The sequence below is a fragment of the Amblyomma maculatum genome, chromosome 1 (assembly GCF_055883805.1).
Source record: "Amblyomma maculatum isolate TAMU_Amacu chromosome 1, ASM5588380v1, whole genome shotgun sequence".
In the NCBI taxonomy this organism is placed as follows: Eukaryota; Metazoa; Arthropoda; class Arachnida; order Ixodida; family Ixodidae; genus Amblyomma; species Amblyomma maculatum.
The window spans coordinates 216,197,697-216,222,573 of NC_139344.1; the positions used below are offsets into that span (position 1 = coordinate 216,197,697).

The 24,877-nt window shown below is 43.0% G+C and overlaps 1 protein-coding gene and 1 long non-coding RNA gene across 2 annotated transcripts in view; one reads left to right on the forward strand and one right to left on the reverse strand.

Annotated features, from left to right (window-relative positions):
• LOC146205605 (uncharacterized) overlaps positions 1-4,406 on the reverse strand; it is a 5,814-nt gene extending 1,408 nt beyond the window's left edge. The window contains exons 1-2 of the long non-coding RNA XR_014704230.1: positions 4,289-4,406; positions 394-483 (exon numbers count right to left, since the gene is read on the reverse strand). This is a non-coding gene — a long non-coding RNA (uncharacterized LOC146205605). The remainder of the gene's footprint in view (positions 1-393; positions 484-4,288) is intronic.
• A 99-nt stretch (positions 4,407-4,505) lies between these two features.
• LOC146205606 (uncharacterized) lies at positions 4,506-22,647 on the forward strand. Its single transcript, XM_084607518.1, has 7 exons — positions 4,506-4,735; positions 9,336-9,373; positions 9,922-10,266; positions 11,291-11,606; positions 18,039-18,272; positions 18,991-19,189; positions 22,475-22,647. The coding sequence occupies exons 1-7, from the start codon at positions 4,506-4,508 to the stop codon at positions 22,544-22,546; spliced, it is 1,434 nt and encodes a 477-aa protein (XP_084463644.1). The 3' UTR covers positions 22,547-22,647.
• The last annotated feature ends 2,230 nt before the right edge of the window (positions 22,648-24,877 follow it).

Consider the following 24,877-nt stretch of genomic DNA (forward strand, 5'->3'; position numbering starts at 1 on the left):
TTATATCTTATGTCAGCTATAATGGATGACTAATGCATATGCACGACTGCAAATTATTCAAGCAAAATAAAATCTTGACACAGATCATAAAGGAAGGCTGTAAATGAATATTTAACAGAAAAATATCATTGATAAGAAAGGTCTGCATTTTGTACAAGAACATGCCATATGAGCGCATGTATTAAAGGCCCACATAGTACTACATCAGGTCTAAGCTCGGTATCTAAATGAGAAAGCTAAGATGTCATCTTTTGTGGTCCTCTTTTGCTTTCTCAGCAGTACTGCACTCTGTGTAGGAAAAAGCATACAAGCGAAAACACAGATCAAGCTTGGAACCTAGCCAGGTAGCCAGGAATGGCGCTAAAATGTAGCGATACAAATACAAATACATACCTCTTGTGGCTCTTCATCACTAACGTGTGGATGCAGGCTCGAGCATTTTGGAGCAGCTTTGGGAGCAGTAGTGAAGCCATTTTAAGGCAGCTTTGGAGCAACGAAACGAGAGTTTTGGAGCATTTGAATTGCGTTTTGGAGCAAGTTTCCAAGGTCAAACGCCTTTGATAATTGAATTTTTTTTTTTTCTGAAATACAAAATCTCCAATCTGATTCCTTTTTATGCAAGTTTAATGCCTTTCCAACTTTGCACTCACCTCTGACATGACAAACGGCCAAAGCATGTAAAGATGTATAATATAACACAGGCCGACCTCAGCAAAAACTTTGAACAGACTAGCAGCAAACGTAACACTTGCTGGTGCGCTTCATACCTGAACATCTAGTCTGACCTAATGCATTTACCTATTTTGGCTTGATAGATTCAAATGTCCAGTCTACCACTTAGATTGGCTCTAGTAGCGATACTAACTTGGAATTCAGATTAATGGGCATGACATTTCTGCTCCCTATCTTGTGCATATCTATTTTATTTATTTAGAATATAGCTCAAAGTCCGCAGACATGGGGTATTACATGATCCCTTTTGATCCTATGCGTGGCCTCATAAATTCCTGAGCACATGGATATTTCGTCTGCCAAAAAGGCGCCTTCAGACCATAGTAGCGAACATTGACAAGCTTGGCGCCAGTGCCGCTTCAGTGCTTTTTGCCTACTGTGGGATCGCGGACAACTGCAGTACAACCTTGATCGTCTTGTCCGTTTGTAAATATGGTGGAGGTCTACAGGATTGGAAGCAGGCTCGGGCATTTTGGAGAAGCTTTGGGCTACAGACAGATGGCATAGGGTAGCCTTTCCATCCCACAGCTTTTTTAATTCACTGCCTCCTGCCAAAAGTTTGCCATTCTTTGCTTGAGCAATTCTTGGGCTCCATTTTAATATTTTGGCGCTAGGCCCCGTATACCTTTCCAACACTCTTGAGAAGCTTCCTAGTGAGTGACAGCTTTGGCATACAACCCATAACGCTTCAAGTATGGTTTTGTCTGCCGTAGGCCTGGCAAGCTTGCCAGACAAAGAAGCTCGATGGTGAAGTACCTGCTTGTTTCCACAGCAGAACCATTAGAATATAACACATGCAGTTTCTGCAGTCGGACAAGTTTTCTTCCTAACGGCTCACAATAGTTTGCACTACCTGCTTCGCTTGCTGATCTCTCTTCTCTGCGCTGGCGATTCAAAAGGCTGAGAGGAGGTGCTACGTCACATGCACAGTGCATTTTTTTTTTTCGCAATTATCTCCAACTGCCGGTGGTTCATACTAAATTTACTTGCGAACAAATATTTATTATACTCCATGCTTCCTTCTCTTACAAAAAGCTCATTTGTATTAAGACCAGTGCAAGATGCGTTATATCTTTGCCTCTGATGCAATGACATTGTTCCCGTGTTCTGCTAAAATTGATGGCAAAGCATCAAAACAACCAGTTTGGAGCACTTTTGGAGCAATATTGCATTTTAGAGCAGAATGGAGGAATTGGAGCAGCACTTCCACCCCTGCGTGACTAATGACATCTGAAAAGTAATGCACCTGTGGACAGAGTTTTTGAACTTAACCGATTCATGTTATATGGGATCAAGATAGTTGACGGCACACCAGACCAGGATGCGTCATGTTTTCTTTAATAATGGCACTCTTATTATTTTGTTAGTAGCTCTAGTGTTGATTTCAAAGTGTACATAAAAAAAAATAATTTTCGGTTGACTTTAAAAATTAGTCTCTGAAACATTTTTTTTAATATCCTATGCACCATTTTACAACCCCTGGAGAAACCGGTTTGACTGGGCAGTTAAGGGAGGAAGTCGTCAACACTTTCCTGTGCTACGAGAGCAGCCCAGCTCCCTATTATGGCAGCGCCCTTCACCCCTTTGTAAAATCGTGTATGCGGGTGTCCTGAGCTCCAACCCAAATAAGCTGACTGACTGTTATCTAACCAACTACTTAAGCTTGTGCGACCAGCTTTGTACCTGCAGTACAACTGTGGGCGGTGAACTGGATTAGGAAGTTGCTGAAAGGTGCGGTCTGACAGCCACACCATGAAAAGAGTTTTTACCACCACCATCCATCCAAATTACTAGAGAATGCAGATGACACAAAACCTTGCTTTAAGTTTTTGTCGTTGCTGCAAACAGCATGCCTCTTCTAAATGTGTGCTTAGAAAAATTTACACAATTCATGTTATCAGCGCACAGACAAAACTTTTCAGCTTTTAATTTTTGTGGCTGCCATGAACCTGTCCAGACTGAGAAGACAATTTCATATAAGAAATTTAAAATTAAAAAATCTGAAAAACAAAATGTCTTGGTCTGCACTGGGCTTTCAGGAGTGAAACGAATGAAACGGCGTCAAAACAAATAAAATAGTCGTAAAGAAATCTCCTTCACCATATGATCAACACCTTGAAAACCAGAATGGAGAAAAGCGCTCATCGTCTGAGCATTCTTCCGACATGCAAAGCCAACACAGGTCATGAAACAATTTTTTTTTTAATGCTTCTTTGTTGATTGCGGCACTGAAGTTTCCAGGCTGCATATAAAATGAGGTTATACAAGTGAATACAAATATTTCTAAATTTTTGCGATTTTGAAGTTAAATAGAATGATACAAGCCACAGATACCTTGTTTCATTGTAATCTGTGTAGTGTTTGTTTTTATAATTGTCTTCAATGTAGGCTAGAAGTATGTAATTTGTTTCACCTTTGTATGCCACACACTTCAGGCAGCCATAGAGCATTAGCAAACATTACAAGGCAAGGATGAATTGTGCATGCCTGGAAGGAAGACTTTGTACAGGCCGTGAGAGCTTGGAAATGCCTTCTCTCTGGACTGCTGCATTCTAGTGCGTACTACTCAGGTCCATACAATAGACCCTTTGCAAAACTCTGGAAGTCAGCTTCCCTGCACAGCAAAAACCCCTGCACCATGGCGGCCAAACCTGATTTCAGAGCCGAAGTTGGGTGCATTGCAGGAGACGTCTATGTGACAATAATGGCCACGTCCATTTCCTGCACACCTGTCTGTTTTTGCTGCCGCAATTATGGTATCAAGATGCCATCGGGGAAGCCAGTTCCTCGCAAGTGCCATTCAAATCGCCTCTCCCGCCCCTTTGCTTCCTCCTCGTTATCAAAAGCGAAGGAAGTTTCACCAGGTTCATACATGACATCAGGCTTGACACACAAGTATTCTGCGCTGCACCCAACTTCTGCCCCCAAAACAGGTTTGGCCGCCAAGGTGAAGGGGTTTTTATTGTGCAGAGAAGCTGAACCCCGAGTTTGTATATGCTGCCAAAAAGGTAGCATTATTATATACAGTAACTATAGCTCTGCTAACAGTATGGCTACATCCACGAGCTGTCTAGCACTCGACTCCACAAAAGGCGCAGCATGGTTCAATTTTTTCTGTCGACACTCGGCCTACGCCGCAAGGGAAGGGAGGAAGGTAGGAGTGAAAGTGGAATGAGAGGAGAAGCAGAAACAGTGTAGGGCCAGGCTACGGAGTAATTTCGACCACCTGGGGACATTTAAGTGCACTGACGCCGCACAGCACATGGGCGCATCTCCATTTCGCCTCCATCGAAACGCAGCTACGCAGCTATCATAACGCAGCTGCCAGCGTTCGGTTTCGAAGGTTTCGAACACGGGTACCACGGGGGAGACTGTAGCCTTCCTCCATGTCCGGCACAGTAATGGGACATTCTTATCAACTCGAGTTTTTGACAGCGGTCGAATCTGACGTGAACTATCAACTGAAGAGTCAGTTAACAAGACGCCATAAAACAAAGCAGCACAAAACAAAAATTCATACTCTTCACCAAGGTTACAGTGCTCTAGAATACCATACCTTGGAATACCAAGGTAGACCAGGTAGACCAGTAGACTTCTCACTAGAGCTCGGTCTAGACTCGGAGCAGCAAACGCTGCTCCGTATTTGGAGATTTTCCTTTGTATTTGTAATAAAATGTGTGAGTATCACGTTATGCTTTTTTTTTTTTTTTTCATGTTCAATCAGTGCAGAGATACATACCAAGGAGATACTGGAGATACTACCTGGCTCATACATGGCGGAAGTACCTTGGCTCATATATGAGCATGACGAAATATCATCATCATTATATCTCGAGTGCACGAGGGCGCGACGTACAAAGCGCGCTGCTCGCGCCTCGCGCTCACGGCTTCTCACGGTGCTCGCGCTGCATAGAACCAACGGCTGCCAGCAGAACGCTGGAACCCCTTTGACAGCGTTTACAGCAAGAGGAACGGACCAGAAGCAAGCTAGACTGTCGCCGTGGTAAGCACTGTCTTCTCAACCTCTTCAGTTATAGTTAGGAAGCTGGCGGATTGATCACTTTTGAGGTATAACAGGCGATCGCATTCGTTTCAGGCAGCAGTGGTTAAATAATAGCTTTAGGATAGGGGGCCCTGACTCATGTTCACTGCTAACAAAAGGCTCACGAAACTTTTGTATTTTCAAGAGGTTTTAGTTGAATGGGTGGACTTTCATCAAGATAGTAGGAAACCCAAAGAAAGGAAAGCTAACGTGGCATTTTAGATTGTTGATAAGACATGAAAATATATATATATATATAAGCGCACAGTCTGACAAGGACGGAGAAAAACGGGGGATACACTATAACTTGCGAAAATTTATTATGAACCGCAGAGCGGTGAAAATGTAAGTCTATGCTTGACCGCGCATGTTCAACCAGCTTCCCCCCACCCCCCACCCAAAAAAAAAAAAAGAAAAAAAAAAAGATTTCTTCGAGGATAGACAAAAAAAACAAACAAACAACTATTTGGACGCATCAGGTATGCACATTTGTCAAAAAAAAAAAAAAATGCAGGTGCTGACTAAAGCATGGACAAGATCTGTGTTTTCCAAGCTTCAATGGTAGGATCCGGCAACCTTTTTCTCCTCACTGAAGGGTGTCTCTCAGCGAGTTAAACCGTAATTCTTGCTGAGAGATGACTCTGAACTCAACCTAAAGGTAACATACACTCACTCGGCACGAAATGATTATGGGACTGCATAGTCTAACCGTTGCCATACTGTCACTGCCTGGCTCTGTTCATGGCTCGTTCCGCGGCTATTAAGAATAAAAAAACATCACGTAATGCAAACTAAAGGGGAACACACACCAGGAAAGATGAGTCATTTATTTGAATGTTATGAATTTAAAAACAATTAAGAAAAAATTTCACTCAGAGGATTTTGACAAATCTTTCACTGCTGAGATAGTGTTAATCTATTGCGCCACAGAAGCAACAAAAAGGGCTTTAAATGCCCTCTCGTTTTGACAATATTTTCGCTATTTGTCTCCAGGTGACACTGCTCAGAGAGGATGTCATAAATCTAAAAATCAGGTGTAAAAATTGTTTGGTACTTTGGTGAAATCAGACCATTGAGTCTAATTTTGCCAGAAAAATTCCCATCTGTGTATTTGGAACCATTTGGATGCCACTTTAAATGGAAGTGTGTTTTTAAAAAAAATGGAATAATTACATTGGACATTTCAGGTTGAGCCTATGGGCCTGGTGTGCTCATAAAGGGTAGAAAAAGTTGTTCTTTTCTCATGTAAGGCAGTGGAAGGAGCAGTGAGGTGTCGGCTTTCAGAAAGCATCACTGCCATAGAACAAAGATTCTTTCTGCTGCTGTTCTACATTCAACCATACACATGTATGCAGCGTGTGTGTGTGTGTGTGTGTTGCAAAGAAGGAGGAGGAGGCGGAAAGGCAGGGAGAGTGTGTTACAAAATACATGAAAAACAAAGCACCTAAATCCACTACTCATATTCAGCTGGGAGGGCTTTCCTTTGCCTGGACTCGCCCGGCCTACATGCACGAGTGCTTCTGATGGCGGCACTTGGTTTCAAGCCCTTAAGTCTTCACACTAACAGCATGCCACACTGAGTGGAAGGTGATAAATAATGAACAAACTGGGCTTTGCTCCCAGTGGCAGTATGCCGACAAGCTAGACCCATCCCCATAGCGAGCACAGACGGCAGCTGTCACAGGGAAAGCATGTTTGAAAAAAACTCTTCCACAGTAGGAAGACCACGGATTCCTTGCAATGATTATATCGGATCTCCTTGAGGTGCCTGTGGCATACATGAGCGCATGCGGCAACACTGCTCTGAGCTCCGTAGGGACCCACCAGCAGGGACCACGTCCACCGCCATTCATTTTCTTTACCACTGGCTCAGTCCAAACGAAGGGTTGTGCTTCAGCGCAGTCTCAAAAAAAAAAAGTGCAGGGCTGGCATGGCTGGGCAAGCTCTTCAGTGTGTGCAGCTATGTGGCTTTTTGAGCGCTGAAAACGTTGACACGTTTTTAAAACAAGTTAGTGTGCAGATGCAAATTCCATATGCTCAAGGACGTGTATAATATGGGCGAATAAGTTTTCAGCGAGCCTGTATCCTCTGATATTTTCTAGAAATGTGTGGTCATGTGGGTTGGAATTGAGGTTCATTCATTTATGTCTCGTTTCTTCACAGTGCGTGTAATCCAGTTTTCGATGTTGCCAATGCGATTCCTGTCTGGAATGAAGCAGATATGAGATGTTAATATCAGATGCAGAGTGCCAATTTGGGCTAGTGTTCATGTCTGTTGTTGTCCTCTCTGTCCCCATTCTTAATGCTGCTTTCTTGCTACATTACAAGATTGCTTGCTACAACACAGACTTAAGCACGTGCTTAAAAAGCATAATCAAAACTTATACACAAAACAGTGACTTTGCACGCTGTGTGTCTCATTCCGATCTTGGGCAGCTTTTTAACGGCATTCCTGTTGTATTGTGAAAATCAGAAGCGTAACAGTAAATGTAGTTTCGTGTTTCACAGTGCATTTTTCGTCTGTTCCTGGGGAAAGCCAGGATGGCATCCGAGCGCAGAATTGGTGGCACTGGTGTTGCCGGTTCCAAACAACCGCATTTTTACATGATGGCTCCCAGATGACGCTGCATCTACTGCTGAAACTGCAGCGTACCAGGTCCTTTAAAAGATTACCTGTCGACTCCCATCTGAAGTGGGCAAATGCATGTTGTTCACAGGCATGCTTGGATCACACAAACCGAAGGAATACTACAAGCATGAAGAGGGGGCACAAAACAGCACATGTTTACTGACATAAATGTTTTCAGCAAGCATATATAATGCTTGTATTGTTTCCGCCTCCTGAGGCCAAGTAGTGCTAGTTATGTGTAATGTTATTGCTTTTAATCATGACTGTAGTAATGAAACAAATGATAACTAAGCAAGTTAGCTGCTGAAACCCTTAAATTTTGTAGTCGAATACAACTCAATCTGCAGTAACCGCAGCACAATTCCTCTTTCACAAAAAGCGCTAAGCTGTTAATGGTTCTCTAGTTGCCTAAATAAAAAGGAAACAGTCGGGCCATATTATAAGTCCAAGAATTTTATTCATCTGGGTTTAGTGCAGTTAAATATCAAACTGATCAATCAAATATCAAACATTTGCTGTTCTTTGGAGTAATACACATGCCGGGAATGATTGCCTATAGTTAGCAGCTGCTGTATTTTTTAACTTGTGTTCTACAGACCGTTTTCGTGGTGAGGAGGAAAATAGTCTCATACTCCGAGTGTACTGCACCACTGTTTCTCCCTGGTATATGGGGATGCGGTGGCAGTAGTGGGGGCATCAGAGTACACTACATAGAAAGCGCATGCGCTATGTAGTCTTTTGCACACAAAGCATCTTGAATAGCGTAAAAGTGTCTAAACTGCTCAGCTGATGTGACAATAGCAGCCGGCGGTGCGATATGTACGCATTTTCACATACCTTATCCCTGTCCTTTTCTTCATTTCGCCCTTGTCTTTGCTTTCTCTATCTCCTACTTGTTTGTGCCATTTCAGCCGGCCGCAAATCAGGTGCTAACAAGCGTCGTGGCTAGCAGTCCTTTTAAGAATGATGCAGGACTAAAATCACAATTTGCACAAAAAGATGTGTTTTTAAATTTTAGTTGTGTTTGATTGTGCATGTTTTGAAAAAATGTCTCACTAACTTTGGTTGTCATCTCCGCAGTAGTAGCATTAATATTAATATTTTTTTGGGAGATGGGGTGCACTCAACACCGAAAGTGCCTATGAACGCCGTTTTCAAAATGCAGCCTCATAGCAGGCAAATAATTGAACACGGAGTATATCTACAAGTTCCAGTGCTTGTTTTTTGTGCTCTCTAGCCAAAAGGACCTGCTGTCGAGAGAACAGCGGAGGGCTAAAAAGCAAAACGGAAAGAAAAGGCATATTTTGGGCTGTTGGAACAGCAGATTGATAAACCGAAATAGAAGCTTGGATTGAACCTTTGAACACTGTTTTCGCACCACTGGGAGCCAAGCTAAGCAAAGTGCTGGACAGCTTGGGGATAGAATATGGAGCCTGTACAAAGAGGGACACAAGTTAGCAACTAAGTAAAGCATTTCACAAGTGCAGACAAGGGTGCTGGACAGCTATAAAGCTGAAAAAAGCAACAACAGGAAATGGACTATAACAACAACAAATGGACTATAAAAAAATTGTTCATAATAGCATATGGCTGCTCACAAGGTTCCTATGTTACTGCATTGTCACAACAAATAATAATTAGTTCAAACTAACTCAATTTTTTGTTTATTTATTTCCTGAAGTTCAAGGCCAACCTGCAGGATGCATAAACTATATATGAAAATGGATTAGGGAAAATGAGCCTTGTCATCACATGAAATTCCATCATAATGCTTGCAGTATGCAGCTTGGAACAGCAGTACTCAAGGTAGCATAGAACCTTTGGATGGTTGAAGCTAGACTAAAGTTTTAAATTGTTATGCTGCTCATAGATTGAAACATAGTTTGAGTGTTGAATATTTCTGAACTTTATTTTTCTGCATCGCTTTTGCAGGAGGTTCATTAATAAAGAAGATGACAAGTCATGCACCGGTGCGTAATTGCATATTTATCTATTTTGTTCTTCAATAAAAGTGTATGTTTTCTGGTGCAAATTTTGATGGCTTGTGGAAGAAGACTGGTTGCTGCTTTTAATATGTGGAGTCCAGCTTAATGCACTACAATATTGAGCTTAATCAAGGGCGTATATTTGTAGTACATTTTCAGTGTAGTTAGTCATGAAATGGGGGTCAGCTTAAAAAAATAAATTTTGTAGTTTTTGCGTGCCATTGTATTTTGTTAATTTACAGAACTTATGGACAAGTACGCACAGTAGTAGGAAACTTGTGAACATTTGGACTGGTTTTATTAAGTGAAGTCACGTCCGGATTTTTGTTTAATTTGAAGTGAATAACAGTGATGACCAAAGTAATCTTTTCTTTTAAGTGCACTGCCTATAGTATTTATTGTTTCGATCAAAGCATTGACAAATTGGGTAGAGAGTTCAGCACTGTGTATTTGCACAACTGCTGCTGTTTGAGTCTGGTACAGTAAACTGATGATGTTTTGTGCTGATGTTCATTTATGGCACGCATCAACAGCCAAGTCGACCAGTAATGACCTTGACCCTCTGGTGGACATGTTGGAAAGGTGCCTCAGAATTCGAACTACACTTCAGGAATTGGATTCTCCTACCTCAGACTTTATAGTCATTGTATTGCGTGCAGCCTGTCTGCCATTTGGCTTGAAGGAGGAAGCGATGAATGTGCCCCTTTTCTATTTGCCACCTGATAAATCACATATTGAGGACTCAGTGCCAGTGGTTCACTATCTGAAGCTGATGCAAGTCTTATTTTACCCCTTGGGCGTCACTGATATTGGCTTGACAGACCTAATGAAACCAAAAGGAAAACGCACTCGGGAGCTTCTGAAGATTCTCGTGGACAGTTGGCCACGCATGACTGCCACCTACACTAAGTATAAGGTCTGTTTTTCTCTTATTTTTATGTTTCTTGTGAAAGCAAATTCTTTGAATCATATATGAGTATCAAAAATCTAGGTACTTCATATCACAAATCATGTAACCTTGTGTTTGGTGCATCATAGAGTTGCTTGTGCGCCATAAAATTCCATATAACAAACTGTTCTTCTAGATAGCATTTGCTTTCATTTAACCATATGGTCAGGTATCTATATTTCTCCACATAGTTAATCTTTGTTACCTGTATCTCTGTCGGGTCACATTTACCATCATCATAAACCATTATCACCGATTTCTCTCTACTGAATTGCAGCCACAACTGAGCTCCCTGTGTCCCACAGATCCTCATTAACTCCTGCAAACCATCCCGCTTGTCAGCCAGCAAGGCAGTATCATCTGCGTACATCAATCTCGGTAGCACTTGGCTTACTTTTTGTCCTCCCTGCATATATCCCAAGTTTACTCTTGTGTCACTCGTTTCAAGCCATTTTTCCACTTGACTCATTATATCATGAATAGCAGGGGTGACAAGGGGCAGCCTTGCCTGAGTCCGTTTTTTATTCCTGCTATCTTTGTTTTTTGCCCCTCCAGTGTTATGATAGCCTCGTTATCTGTATATACCCTTTTTAGGAACCTTGTGACTTCGCAACCATTGTTGGCAATCAAAATTGAAAGTACAGAATAAAAACATTCAGCCACAAATTATTTATTAAACACTAGTTAATTCCAGATGGTGATCCTTTCTACTAATGCTATACACATTGTTCCAAAACAAAAAGACAATAGGAAAACAACTGTCCCACCCCTTTAATAATAGGCTTTCATGCTTTGCCAGAGGTTGTCGTTCTGGATGATACAGGCATATGAGTAAGCTAGTCAGTGCTTGCTTATTTTCTTTTTTTCTTTTTTCTTTTTTTTTTTGTATGTGATGTTGAACTTGTGCACAGCTTGTGGCATTCATCCAATTGACTGTTATTTCTCCCAACCAGGAAAAGGAAAAGAAGCACCTGGTGCCAAGAATGAAGCAACTAAAACTGCAATCGCACTTTCCACCAAGACGGAAGAGGCAAAAAAGCTTGCTAGTTTTCTTATCAAGGCTTCTGAGGAAGCAGAGCAGATTGAAAAAGAACATTCTGCCTGTGACAAGTCTCTTCAAGAACTCTGTGACCGTAAAGCTGCCATCATGGCCGACAATGAAGAGCTCGAGTCAGCTTTTGCTGCTTCTACCGAGGCAATAAAACAGGCTGAATTGGACATTGTGAAGCTCAAGGAAGCCATAGAAGAACAGCGGGCCGCACTGTGCAGGTATGGGGAATTAAATGTTAACGCCTGTGTCATCTAGATCAAATAGGAATGCTACATGCATTTTTTAGCTCAAAACTTTAGAGGAGCTATATCGATAAAACATGGCATTATTGTGAGGTTGCGACAAGGAAAGAGAAATGGAGAGAGCACATAAGCGACAGAGGAGAACCAGTACCAGTGGAGAAAGGTAGCGGAAGGTGTGCGAAGGTAGTAAGGAAATGTAGAAGGGCAGCATACACGAGGTAGAGAAAGAGCAGTAGGGGAAAAGAAAGGAAAAGTTGAAAGGAGAAAACGTGCACTGGAGTACAAGAGTAGAAAGTGTCAGGCAACGAAAAAATGAGCTGGAGTTGACTCCGCTTAAACTGGTTAAGACATGCGAAAGCACCGTTTTGGTGTGGTTTCGCTTGGTGGTTTAGGATTAGGACACTGGCACAGCGATGTCAGTGCTTGTAAAAGTCCGCAGGTGGTGAAAATATTCCACAGCCCTCTATTATAGTACGCCTTTTTTCTCCCACCTTCTTTCCATCCCATATGTGCACTTAGGTCTCGGCAAAAAGTGTGCAAGATACTGTGCGTTTTCCTTTCCCATATACCAGTTTCAAAGTTAAGCAGACTTTGCTAGGCATCTGTGTACCGCGCAATATCGGTGCATGTAAAGATCCCCTAGTGTGGAAATTTTCACAGCCCTCTAATACAGCATCTCTCATAGCCTGGAAAAGTGCAGTAGCTGCCTCACTGTCTGGTGGACACCTGCAAGAAGTGGGCATACAAACTTTAGACGACTTTGCTAGACTTTGAACCTCGGATTAGTGCTTTCACACTGAAATGGCAGCCCGCGCTGGTGGAGAGTAGCGGGGCTTTGACCTTCAGTGTGGCGAAAGTGGAAACAGAAGCACTGTGCAAGGAGGTGTAGTAGGAGTGAAAACGAGCAATGGCCATGTTTTCAAAGACTAGCTTAGGTTGCATGAGACATGCAAACGCAGTCATCTTAGCTGCTTATTTGTTACTCTGGTGTTTATGGCAGGCTGACACAAGGGTTTTCGTGAATTAAAATGAAAGAGCAGTGACTACATTGCAAGTTTTTGTAAGCTTTATGTGACCTAAACTTAATTTTCATGTAACAGGCTGCCATTGAGCTGGTTAAGCTGTAGCCAAAACAACATGAGAAGTGTAGTGATAAATTATTTACCATGCCTAGCCAATTTCTTGTGTTGAGCCATGTATACTGATGCCTTAAGCAGCATTTATTAGGAGAAAAGATGTAACCAATTTTGGTCCCAGGATGCAAAGTTTTTTAATGCATAGATTGTTTTGGCCCATGTGGACTTTCCTGGTGCCATTGGTAGCTGTTAAATAGCAGTGACTCTGCTAGAAAAACGGTATTTGCCACGTTAATGCCGTGTAATCTTATTCTTGTGGCTCCCTTGAACGTAGGCCCAAGTCGTTGGACGCAATGCCGACTGATCGATCGACCTCTGTAATGCACACTTATGCCGTAGTGACCATGCCTGCAAGTGTGACTCGGCCCTACAAACGTTTGGTGCCATTCACGTTTCCTTCTCAGGTGGCTCGGTGCTAGCAACATGAAGACCCCAGAATAGAATATGAGTTACTTGGAACTTTTGCACTGATATCTTGATCATTCCCATACAAGGGTGTGTGTACATTGCCTGAGTCACTGTGCTCGATGCACTAGTTCGCTGATGTGCTTCCAAGAGAATTAAAATTGTTAATAACAGGGCTGTCATTCTGTCATTCCACCTGATGTCCACAACATCATTAATTGCCTCTTTCTCTCTGTTTTATTAACACTGTGCCACAAAAAATACTGAAGTCTGAATTTTTATTAAATGTAGAAAACTAAGGGGACATGTATTTTTGAACCTTAATGAGCTTTCAGTACAATGATCTCATATATACTCGCGTTCACTAATATTGCCGTACATGTAAAACATTTAACAGGTGTTCCAGTTCAGTGTAACCAAGATTTTAAAAGTAAATGGTAGAGCTAAACTTTGTGTTCTACCATTCTCTTATGCTGCCTTGCCAGGCAATGGGGCGCGACCCGTTCAGCGTTGACGGTATGGTTCAAAGAAGTCGTTCCAGGAACCCACTGCCCGAGGAACAATGGCCGGGGACAGTGGAATGCCACATTGTATTCAGGAAACATATTGGCCCCTCACTCTCTCACTGGGAAAGAAAAACTACTAAACGCTTGTAATGCGACCTCTGGCTCACAATCTTGCAGTCAGGTGACACGGGAACGGATTGTTGGCAAAATGAAAAGTAATAAATTTGCTCTGCAGGGCCGTATGATTTGTTTTAAACTGCTCCCGCACTGCATGCGCCTTGCTTGAGTGGTGGTGCACTCCCACGCTAGCCCTGGAAGGACTTCAGCTTCACTGGTTGTCCCAGGGGACCCTCCTAAACCTTATGAAATGCCGCCCACGCTGCAAAAGGCGAGCATCCTAGAGTAGTGAATCTGACGGCTATTGAGAGTAGTGTGACCTAAACTACAGTATTCTTTATTTTGTGCTGCCCAAAGTTAATTAGAAAGTCCTAATTTTAGTTAACTGAATCCTTCAGGAAAAAAGTTGTGCAGAAGCTTTTTAATTTATTGCTCGTTATCTTTTTAAACCAGTCATAGGCTGGACTTGAACAGCGCTTGCGGCACATGCTTTGTACAATGTGTGCTCTCGGGATGTTTTTTATCTGCTGCCGCCAGTAGGCAATCGTGGCACTGCTACCCTACCCTTCTTTTGCGGACGGAATGGCCGCTGGCGCGCAAAGCACCTTGACACTTGTGCTCTGGGATTTTGTTGTGGTGCTCTACAGACTGGCTTAAAATATACAGGTTGTTCAAGCCTGTGGCTGCAAGCATGTACATACATTAAGCGTACGTTACTCATTTGTGAACCATGTGTGCGGATGGTAATGAACGCTGTCATCTTCCCCGAAGAGAAGCAGACGCCTTGAGAAAGAAAGGTTATAATGTGCCTCTGCACCGAAAGGGTATCGAGAGTAGATAAGCCGCATAACCGAACCTATAGTGGGTCATTCACCGACCTGACTCTTTCAAGTCACGGGGAGATGCTCGTGATTGAAGACACGCACACAAGCAACCCGAAAATTGTCCAAACGTGAAACGATGCTGCCGCTCGGCATGTTGCAAGATAGTGCACACAGGTGAATCTGGTACTCTGCCTCAGTCATGCTCCGATTGAAACTGGCTGGCAGAATGCGATGCACTGCATCGAACAATGAAATTAACAAAAACAGCAGACAACGCTCTCTCTTATATGCATCATAACAGGGCTCATGTTAACCTTACGCATTGATGCTGCTAATTCACTGTTTGCAACATACAGAAAATACGACAGAGAATTGGTTTTTGAGATTGCACTTTATAACAAGTCATGCACATTTAGAAATAACAAAAACGTATACTGATGCCTGATCATAGTCTTAACAACGTTGAGATTATACGTTAAGTGAGAACTACATGTAGTTAACTAGGGATGTCAGTGACTCAATTTCTGCGGCTAAGGGAATTCATGTTATGTCACTGGTGACTCGTATTATTCATATATCAAAAACATTATCATGTTAATCTTTGACTGTTCGGGAAGAATTAACTTGCATATGAATTACTTATTGGGACATACATCATTAATATTATGGGCTGTTGGCAGGCTATAATATTAACGCAAGAAGTCTGCACGTACACTGCAGCTAGAGAGGAAGCCAAAGCTCTCACCTGTTGAGTCTGCATCTACTGATGATCACATTGACTACAGCTTGCTTTAAAGCTTTTTAATTTGGCATAAGCCCGCATTCGCATTCAGTTTACTTTCTGTGAAGAATAAGCATGCGAAATAAATTAAAGTACCACTTCTCCATTTAAGGCCTCAATGTATATTGTACACTCTGCATAGTTTTATGAAACGGGAGGGTGATTTTCTTCTTTGTAGTTTTTAGCCGCCAGCTCTATAAAGAAAATATGTTATATGTTTGAACTTCTTGAAGTAGGTGAACCCTCCACATTGTTTTGTCTTTATTTTGTTGCCCTGTATCTTATAAATGAGCTCATTAAGACTTGAAACCAGGCGCGCACCAGCCGCCGCCGTAGAAACGAACAACCGGAATGGGGTAGGCCCGCCATGCGCCTAGCGGCGACAGAGGACATAAGTCACTTAGAAGAGCGCCCATTGTATCCGTGGCTAGTGTGCAGGCGGCACGAAAGCTTGCGCCGCTGCCGCTGCTCCAGTCTGGTAGTTTAATTAAGAGCTTAATTAAATGAAGGTGTCACTCTCCGTTAAATGTCTGTTGACATTCTTTCTTGGCCATGTTGTCTTATACTAGATTGACCCTGCCGGGGTGGCACAGTGGTTAGGGCGCTACACTACTGTTTCCAAGGATGCGGGATCGAATCCCGGTCTCCTCGGCCACTTTTCGGTGGAGGCAAAAAGCCAGGCGCCCATGTGCTATGCAATGTCAGTGCACGTTAAAGAGCCCCAGGTGGCCAAAATTCCGGAGTCCTCAGCTACAGTGTCTCTCATAGCCCGAATCACTTTGGGACGTTAAACCCTACCAACCAACAAACCAATCAGATAAGATGGGCCAAGGTTAGAAAAAACAAGGAAACTCTTAGTGTTCTTCTAGCTTGAAAACAAATGAACCTTGTTAGGATTTATGTAAATTATCAGCCATACCACTTGTTTGAATAATTAATTAGAAATAAAAAAGTTTTTAAATATGCCTTTAAACGCTCTGATGCAAATAGGAAAATGGTTGAATAATAATAATAATAATAATAATAATAATAATAATAACATAACTGGTTCACAGGAAAGGAAAGGCGCAGTACCTGTCACACTTGTTCTGTGGGCACCTGACTCGCGCCATAAGTGATGGGAGGAAGGCGGGAGTGAAAGTGGAAAGAGATAAAGGAGCCGTATTGGAGCACTACGAAGTAATTTCGACTACCTGGGGATCTTTAACGCACACTGACACAGCACAGCACACGGACTCCTCCTCGTTTTGCCTCCTTCGAAACTCAGCCTCCGAAGGGTAGGATTGAATCCGGGTACTTGGGTTCAACAAGGTTGACGACTGGGCAAGTTGGTAACGGTTCATTTTAAACCAGTCAAAAGACGAGACACAGGAAAGAAGAGAACAAGACATGGCTGGACTAACAACTGAATATTTATTGAAGGAAAGAAGACAACGAAGACTCGTTCTGAAATGCGCTCGCACAACCCAACCGGTGAAACGGCAGGAAAAGGAGAAGAAGAAGAATATGATGTTTAGGTTTGGTCCAGAGTTTCGATGGTTGAACGCTATGATAGTGGCCTGACCAAGGTGATTCCGACAAGTTAGCCTAGCATAGCACCTTTTCTTGAGCAGCAATGAAAGGTAGCAAAGTTTAAAGAATACCACTTGATACCATTCTTCATGCACATGTGTGCTCACCGATTACCAAGCTCTCATTGCGTGCCTTGCTAACATGCGCCGGAATCACATTTCCATGTTGCCCATGGCAGAGCTTTGCATTGCTGCTGATGGTGCTCTTTTTGGGTACATTGGGCGCAACCACTGGTGCTTATCGTAGAACCAGCAGCAGTGGACATTTTGCTGCATGGAGCATGCTGTTACATGCTTTAATTTTTGCTGAATAAAAAGTGCTATTATAAGTCGACCTCGTTGACAGAACCTAGGTCAGACTATTTTCATGACACGCAAAAACTTTGCTATTCATAGTTAAGCGTTTAAGGCTATATCTAAAATTTTTAATACTTAATGTCACCAGTTTACTGAACTGAGCAGAAGGGAAAAAATACCAATACCAAAAATACCAATTGACTTCCATTCAGCTTGGAAGACGGCTTTCATTTAAAAATCAATCTTGATTCATTTAGCTGGGATGTCTTGAATAAGTGGAGTGCGAGTATTTATCCTTGTGATGGACAGAAGCATTTATATTAGTGCCAGAAAACATTGGGATAAGTCATTTGCAGGTTTTTCTCTTTGAATATGGAAACTCCTTAGATTAGCATCTGGATGCTATTTTATTTAGCCCTCATACATTCGGAGCAAGTTGTATGAAATGGGGGCTGCGGTGGTTGGTAATGTGTTGCGGGTATTGAGGCTTCTTTGTTGCTGTTTTGTTACAACTGTCTTCACTGCAACAAAGTTCTTTTGTATTTGTCAGCAATATTTGGTATATGTAAGCGAGTGCGGTGTAGTTAAAACATTCTTTTCACAGCTTCATGTTCCAGTTGCATAGGTTTATTTGATTTGAGTCTTATTTCATCTAATGCAGGCTTGGCTGACGCTTGAGCCTCATGCGGTTCCTTCTTTCTTTTGCACACAAGTGTATTCATATTATTCTGGGAAAGTAACCTGGTAGCATGTGATTCATTCTGATTCCAGAAATCCAATTGCTCGAAAGAAGAGCATCGCAGCCGACACAGAAACTTTGACTGGCCTTACGTCATCTATCGAGGACTTGCAAATCAAGCTGTCTGTTGTCGAGGAAAAGCTCAATTCAGTTCCCGAAATGAGCGACGCCTACAATAAAATTCTTGAATCTACAGACAAGTTTGAAGCCAGGATTACTGAGCTATCTAAACTGCAGGAGATCAAAGAAGCCCAAGAAAAGAAACTGTGAGTGTAGGTTTTTGATTAGTAGGAATAGTTTATTTTCATTAACCTTTTTTGTAGTTTGCCTTAAATGGGCTTGCAAAGCCTTGTCTTGGTAGATATGTGCTGTGAAAATGCAGCAAATCAGCATGCCTGCTGAGAACACTGCTCTCCAGTGCTTTCCACCTTGATAATTGGCTGTCTTTTGTGACCATATGTTTAGTACAAAAGAGAACTGACAGTACATGAACATAAATATGGGTCGAGGTGCTTCATACCGTGCTTCCCTGCTGGAGTGAAAGTGGTTAGGGCTCTTGACCGGTGATCCCGAGGACGTAGGTTTGATGCTGGCCGCAGCAACTGCATTCTGACGTTGCTTGTGTACTGCGCGATGTCAGTGCTGATTAGGGAAGCCCATATGATCACATTATTCGGGGCCCTCCACCCCTCTCAAAGGTGATGTCTTTTTGTGTTCCTTTGAAGTTACTTGCTTTTAATCATTACTGTAATTTTCTCTTTATAACCGGTAATTTGTAACCTGTGCGCACTAAGAATGTTTTCCACTACTACTGTTGCCTGCATCGCCCTGCCCAACACGCATAGCTGATAAATGCTTGTCAGGCCGCATGATGCGGCTTTTCACTCCCATTCGTTCCTCGAGCATATATCGCCTGCTTAGAAATATAGAAAGACTAAACCTTATAAACCATACCAACCATGCTGTACTGCTCTGCACATGCAGGGCTGAAGCGGAGCACGCAAAACACACGCTGCAAAAAAAGCTGGAGCTCATGGCCCGAGAGGAAGAACATCTTCAGCACCTTATGTCAGTAGGAGATGCAGACTTTCAGTCTCGTGAACAGCTCAACAAGGAAGCACAGGCCCAGTTAAAGGAGCTTGCAGAGGTTTACAAGGCTAGCTTAGCTGGAGAAAATGCAAAGGTACCGTCTACATTGTTTTTGCTATTGTTTCTTGCAGTTTAGTTTTGCATGTGCAGCAGGGATTCTCATCTTGCATCCTCCTGCAGGACAAAATGCCAACCTTTGGGTCACCTTCGTGATGTGTATTTTTGTTTTTTGGTTCACAGATGTGTGTGCATGTTTAATTGTCAGGCACTGAGCATGTCATGGCATATGTCCTTATCGAGTCTTCTCAAGCTGTGAAAAAGTGCCAGCATATCATTGATTTTTGTTTTTAATTAACTTGGCAAATTGTATTCACTCGTGATGTACATGTAGTATTCTTCTGGGTTCAAAAAGGGTTTAGTGTAGAGAGCAGAAGTTCATATGGCTTTGAGGCTTCTTCTAAGATGCCATGTGTCTAAAGTATTACTGTCTATACTTTGTCTGAGGAAGAGCAAAAAGTCTGTTTTTCTAGCTTTTTGCGTTTTGCTCAAATAGTATTATATCATCGCATCTCTTGTAGCCAATTTATTGCTTTGAGACATCAAGTTCCACAGTTCAGAATTTACATTCGTTGAAAGTTTGAAGACTTTTGCAAATTAATTTATGTGTAGCTTAACTGAATGAAATTTTAAAGCTTAGGAAATTGCAATGGGGTCATAGCATAATCCAGTTACACCTTGTGAGTGCGGGCTCTGTTTCTTTTTTTCTTTGTGGAGATAAACATTTTATTTCTGTCTTTATCTTGATCATAGAAGCCATTCATGAAAACATCACCTTTAATTATACGCAAACTATAAATTTCATTGAAGGCCTCTATATGCCACATGAAAATCTTTCGTTAGACGTTTTTTGTGCATGTGTTGTGAAATCAACCTCGTAATTTGAGTCGCATGGCACAGTGAAACTCCCCTATGCTTGAGTTAGGGTGCCATGATGTGCCTGTCTGTGCCGTCATTCTGGCTGGTGGCAGCATCACGGGACTGCCGCTCTAACATCAGCGTTAAAGGCGCGATTCTTCATAAAATCCAACATCGACACGGGCGTTATGAGCGAAATATTTTGTAGCCAATTGCAGTTAGCATGGGACATAAGCATGTGCTGACTGGATGTCGGCTTGTGTGATGTCTCTAGACCACTGACATAGCCAGTAGACGGACACTACCCATTCAGGCTTTGCTTTTCAGACGAAAGAGTGAGATAGGTGTCCACACACGTCCGTTCACACTGCTTACCTATGTCGGGTGGTCTTTTACATAATGGAGTGTGTTACAACCAGAACTGCTACATGTTGCGCAGTTGACTGTGCACCTCTGACGTGCGCGCAATGGCAAGTGTAACTAAGCACAAACGGGCTCATTCAACACTACCTTAATAAGCCGACTACGTTTCAGTTTCGCTTTTGTGAGCTTCGCGCCAGTCAGCAGCAGCGGCGCTCATTAGCTACGCACCAGCCAGCTAACTGATCTCAGTTGCACGGAGTTTCAGATTGGTTCAACCATGGTTCAACCATGGTTAAATCTTAAGCTGATAAAAAAAAGAAATGCAGTTTTATGGCCACCTTAAAGTTACCTATCGCATGATCTGGAAACAGGGTGCTAGTCTTTCTCATCTCCTCTACTCTGCAGACAGTAGTAGCAGCTGGAGACAGGCTGCTACCTAAATCAGGTCACTCTGGCCACATAGCGCAACTTAATGGAGAGGCAACGAGTGCACTAGTCATTGTGGATGACAGGTGACAGCTGCAGCTAAGGGGTGGATTACTGTTTTGCATCAGTAACTGCACTGCAGACATGCTTGGTCATTCTAGGTGTTTTCACATGTAGGTTAAGTGCCGAGGACAATATATGGATCTGATTTGTGATAATACATTGCAGCTGCTTGGTTGTAGTTTCCCCAGCCACCTAAACATACCGATCCCTGTTGATGGTGCAGGAAAGGCAGTGGAGCTACAAATGCTACAACTGATAACGCAACTCGCCGTGAATCAAGCGCTTAACTTTAAATTCTGCAAAATGCCAGAGATTGAGAACCACAGATCCATGAAATTTTGCGAGAGACCTGAAATTGCTTTTGGAATGCATCTCGCTTTATATTCTGATCTGTTATTGTGAATTCTTTTCCTTCTTTATCAATCTCTTCAGTGTAGCTAAAGAAGTGACCTTTGCCACTATGCTTAGGAGCCACTAGGAGTGGCCAGCTTTCTAATTATCATATGTTCGTAATTTTTTGGCACCTGCCAATTCTTAGCACCCTCCCCCCTTTCCCCGTCGCCCCAACGTTCGTGAAAGAAAATTAAAACAAGGTTTTGCATGCGAATCTCGGCTCCTGCCTTTTGCGAGGAAGAACACATAGAGCCGGAGCCGTCGGAAGTCCGGAGATGCTGCAGTGTCCACGGTGCGATCTCTGGCTTCTTATATCAATGCATTCTGGCCCTACACAACAGCTGGCAGCACAGACCGCCAAAAGACGGCCTGGAATCAATGGCCATTCGGCATTGCTCAGCATGTTTCGCAGGCCTGTGTTGATTTGTTTCTTGGCAGCTGTTTGACAGCCATAACAGAAGTTTGATGAGGGTGCCCCAGCTTGAAGTTGAAGCAAACTGTAATTGTGCTTGCCGGAGATGTTTATCAAATTTGCTTGCCAAATAAAATTTTATGCCCATCTCGTCAAGATATTACCGCAATAATGGTGGTGCTGACGACCAAAAGTTAATTCTATGTGTAATTTTAGCTGAAAGGTTTTGCTGGGAAAACCATTCTACGGCACGCACGTAATTGTGCAACACATTGGTTTATCTGCTTCAGCCACGGCTCAACGCAGCCACAATTGTAACGTAGTTGCGTCCTTCGCGTGATACATTGGCTTTTGTTTTCTCGTAACGAAGTTCATCCGCAGCACAAAAAATTGATGAATCTCGCACGTATTTATGCACGGCCACAGGTCGATGCTGACCGTGCAGTCGCGCACATTGACTGCGCACATCGACTGCAAATGGGTTGGTGGTGCACATTTCCATTTTTTCAATGTCTATCCACATCGCGCAGACTGTCCAGATAGTTGTGTCTCATGATGTCGATTTAATGTTCACTGCTTCAGTGCTTGCATGAAGTAGAGTAACAGAAAAAACAGATAAACATAAGTATAGTTGAACCGCCAACCACACTATTCAAAACTGAACACCAAGATGGCTTTTGTCGCGCACTAAAGTCAACCTCGACGTCACGTTAATACCCCTTATTGGAAACGGGTAAAAATCCATAAATTGTTTTAAACAGCCAAATTAAAACTTCTAGCACATTGGTAATTTTCATGTCTTTACAGGTTGCAGAAATAGAAGCAGCTACACTACGCATTTATGAAGAAATTGACAAACTTCGGAAAGAACATGAGTAATGAGCGGCGTTGTCTGGAAGATGCTGAAGGAAATCCTGGTGATTGAGATGCTCCTTGGTCCAGCGTCCATACACCGTTAATATTTTTTTTTTTACTCACAACTGGTACTGACTGTTCTGTGCGACGTGCGAGCTAACCACTAATAAAAGTGTCATTGTAGCAATTTATTTATTCAAAAACTGGCAGCAGCAGATGTGTTCTGATGCTTTGCTATGGAAGTGTTGTAGTCATGTGTTCTGTACTTTGTCTCTCTTTGTTTGGTTTGAATCTCTGTTTATAACGGTGGGTTCATTTGGTGGACATAAATCCTGTGAATGCTTGCAACACATGAAGAGTCCCCGGAACTTGGTCAGTGTGGATTTGTCTGCACGACCTCATTCATTGTTTAAATCCAGCTTTAGGCAATGTAAATATTGTCCACAATTTCATTCCCTTCATCCATGTTTTGGCCAAACAGGTGTGCAGTGTTATGCAAATAAAACAAGATCCAATTTTATGGTAAAGAAGCTTCATACTTTTTATAAATACTTAGGCATAATTGTTACTCTTTCATGAACTTGAACAGTTCTCTATGTATATCCATGTGAGTAGCATTGTAAAATGCAGTAATCCTTTTCCTTTGCAAATATTCCTCCATGTTATGTTCAACTCAGTGTTAGCGGTGGAATTTTCAACCTTTCCCCTGTTAATGTGTATGGAAACAGACTGAATTTGAAGATATGGAATCAAATACCAACTGAAATAAGAGCAAAACATAATTTGGCAAACTCTGTGTGTGTGTGTGATAATGTGCATACATAATTTGTAGTAGAAATCATTCATTGTAAACCTCGCAATTTAGCCTTCATCTTATGAAATGCTTCATTTCACCTCTCATATACAACGACCACATTTTTGATATACCTTGCACCCAGTCTCAAGACTAACTAGTCTATTGGGTTCAACAACATTAGCCTAAGAAATGAAGAAATGAATTTTCAGAGTATGCACAGACGAGAGGTTCACAGAATAACAAACGCTAAGCATGCGATTACACAGATATTCAATAACATAGAGGCTTTACAACAGATCAAACACGAGAGAGTTACATAAACAAACACCAAATTGTTCACCGGGCACTGTTGCAGTCCGACGCCTCAAGAGTCACGATGTGGCCGCCATACGAGACGAGCGCCGCTCCCTTGAAAGTCCGTGGGCTTGCCAGCAGCGGGTGATCCCCGGGAGTCCAGCCGAAGCACAGGCGAGCACGTCGCAAAACACTTGACGAACTGACTGACTGACTGACTGACTCATCAAGCGGCGCGGTCTCTTTAAATAGGGCGCGCCGCGTCTGTTTGTTAGCACGCGTTAAAGCTAGCGCGCACACACACTTAGCTTCGCTGGTTATAGCGCTCTCTCTTCCTCCCGTCGAGCCGCGCGTTGCCATTGGCCAGGTCCCATAGAAGATGCTGGAATTTTCTGGCTGATTCCAGTCCGATGAACCACCGTCCTCCCCGGGCAATGGGAAAGAGGGTGACGGCAACGCGTACAAAGCTACGCGCTCTCCCGCGCGGGGAAGTAGGGCTTTTCTCTCCATGCCTTCCACGCGACGCCGCGCGGGCCTCGCGCCGTGCCGACTTGATGAATATGTGCGCCGATTTCGTGACAGTGGCAGACTTGTGGTAGGCCTGGCTCAGCTTAACTGAGACTCGGATAAATGAGAGCTAAGCCCATTGGCAGAATGGGACCTTGATTGCTCCTTGGACTGAAACCAGTGCTGGCGTGATATACAGTTTATGTATATCTTATGTCAGCTATAATGGCTGACTAATGCATATGCACGACTGCAAATCATTCAAAATAAAATCTTGACACAGATCATAAAGGAAGGCTGTAAATGAATATTTAACAGAAAAATATTGTTACGGGGATGTACTTAATGTGACGGCACTGCGATGGGCTGAACTCGACGCTAAGACTTCGGTAGCCGTGCAGAATCCACTCTCTCAACGCTTCGTCGTGCCCGCGTTCCTCGATCGTCGTCTTTGTCAGTGAGCAAATCACTTTGGTCCCGCGTTTCCCGGTAACACTACCCCCCTCGGCAAAAGGCAACGTCCCGGTGCGTATTAGGCGTGCGGTGTGGAAGGGGAGTAATATGGCTTGAGGCGGGCGACGTACGATTTCGGAAGTGGGTGTAGCAGTCGGTGACTTTGGGTGGAGCGGTGCCATCTCATAGGTCACGCCGGTCACTGGGCGTAGTACACGGTAAGGACCCGTGTAGTGGGGCAGAAGTTTTTGACACAACCCCACACGACGGCACGGAAGCCAGAGCAACACCAGAGATCCGGGAGG

What these genes read in the sequence shown, in the direction of transcription:
- LOC146205606 (XM_084607518.1), top strand. Translation starts at nt 4,506, where the DNA reads ATGGCGGAAGTACCTTGGCTCATATATGAGCATGACGAAATATCATCA. An exon ending in AGATGACAAGTCATGCACCG is followed by an intron (nt 9,374 to 9,921) that starts GTGCGTAATTGC and finishes ACGCATCAACAG; the next exon opens with CCAAGTCGACCAGTAATGAC. An exon ending in CAGCGGGCCGCACTGTGCAG is followed by an intron (nt 11,607 to 18,038) that starts GTATGGGGAATT and finishes TTCTGATTCCAG; the next exon opens with AAATCCAATTGCTCGAAAGA.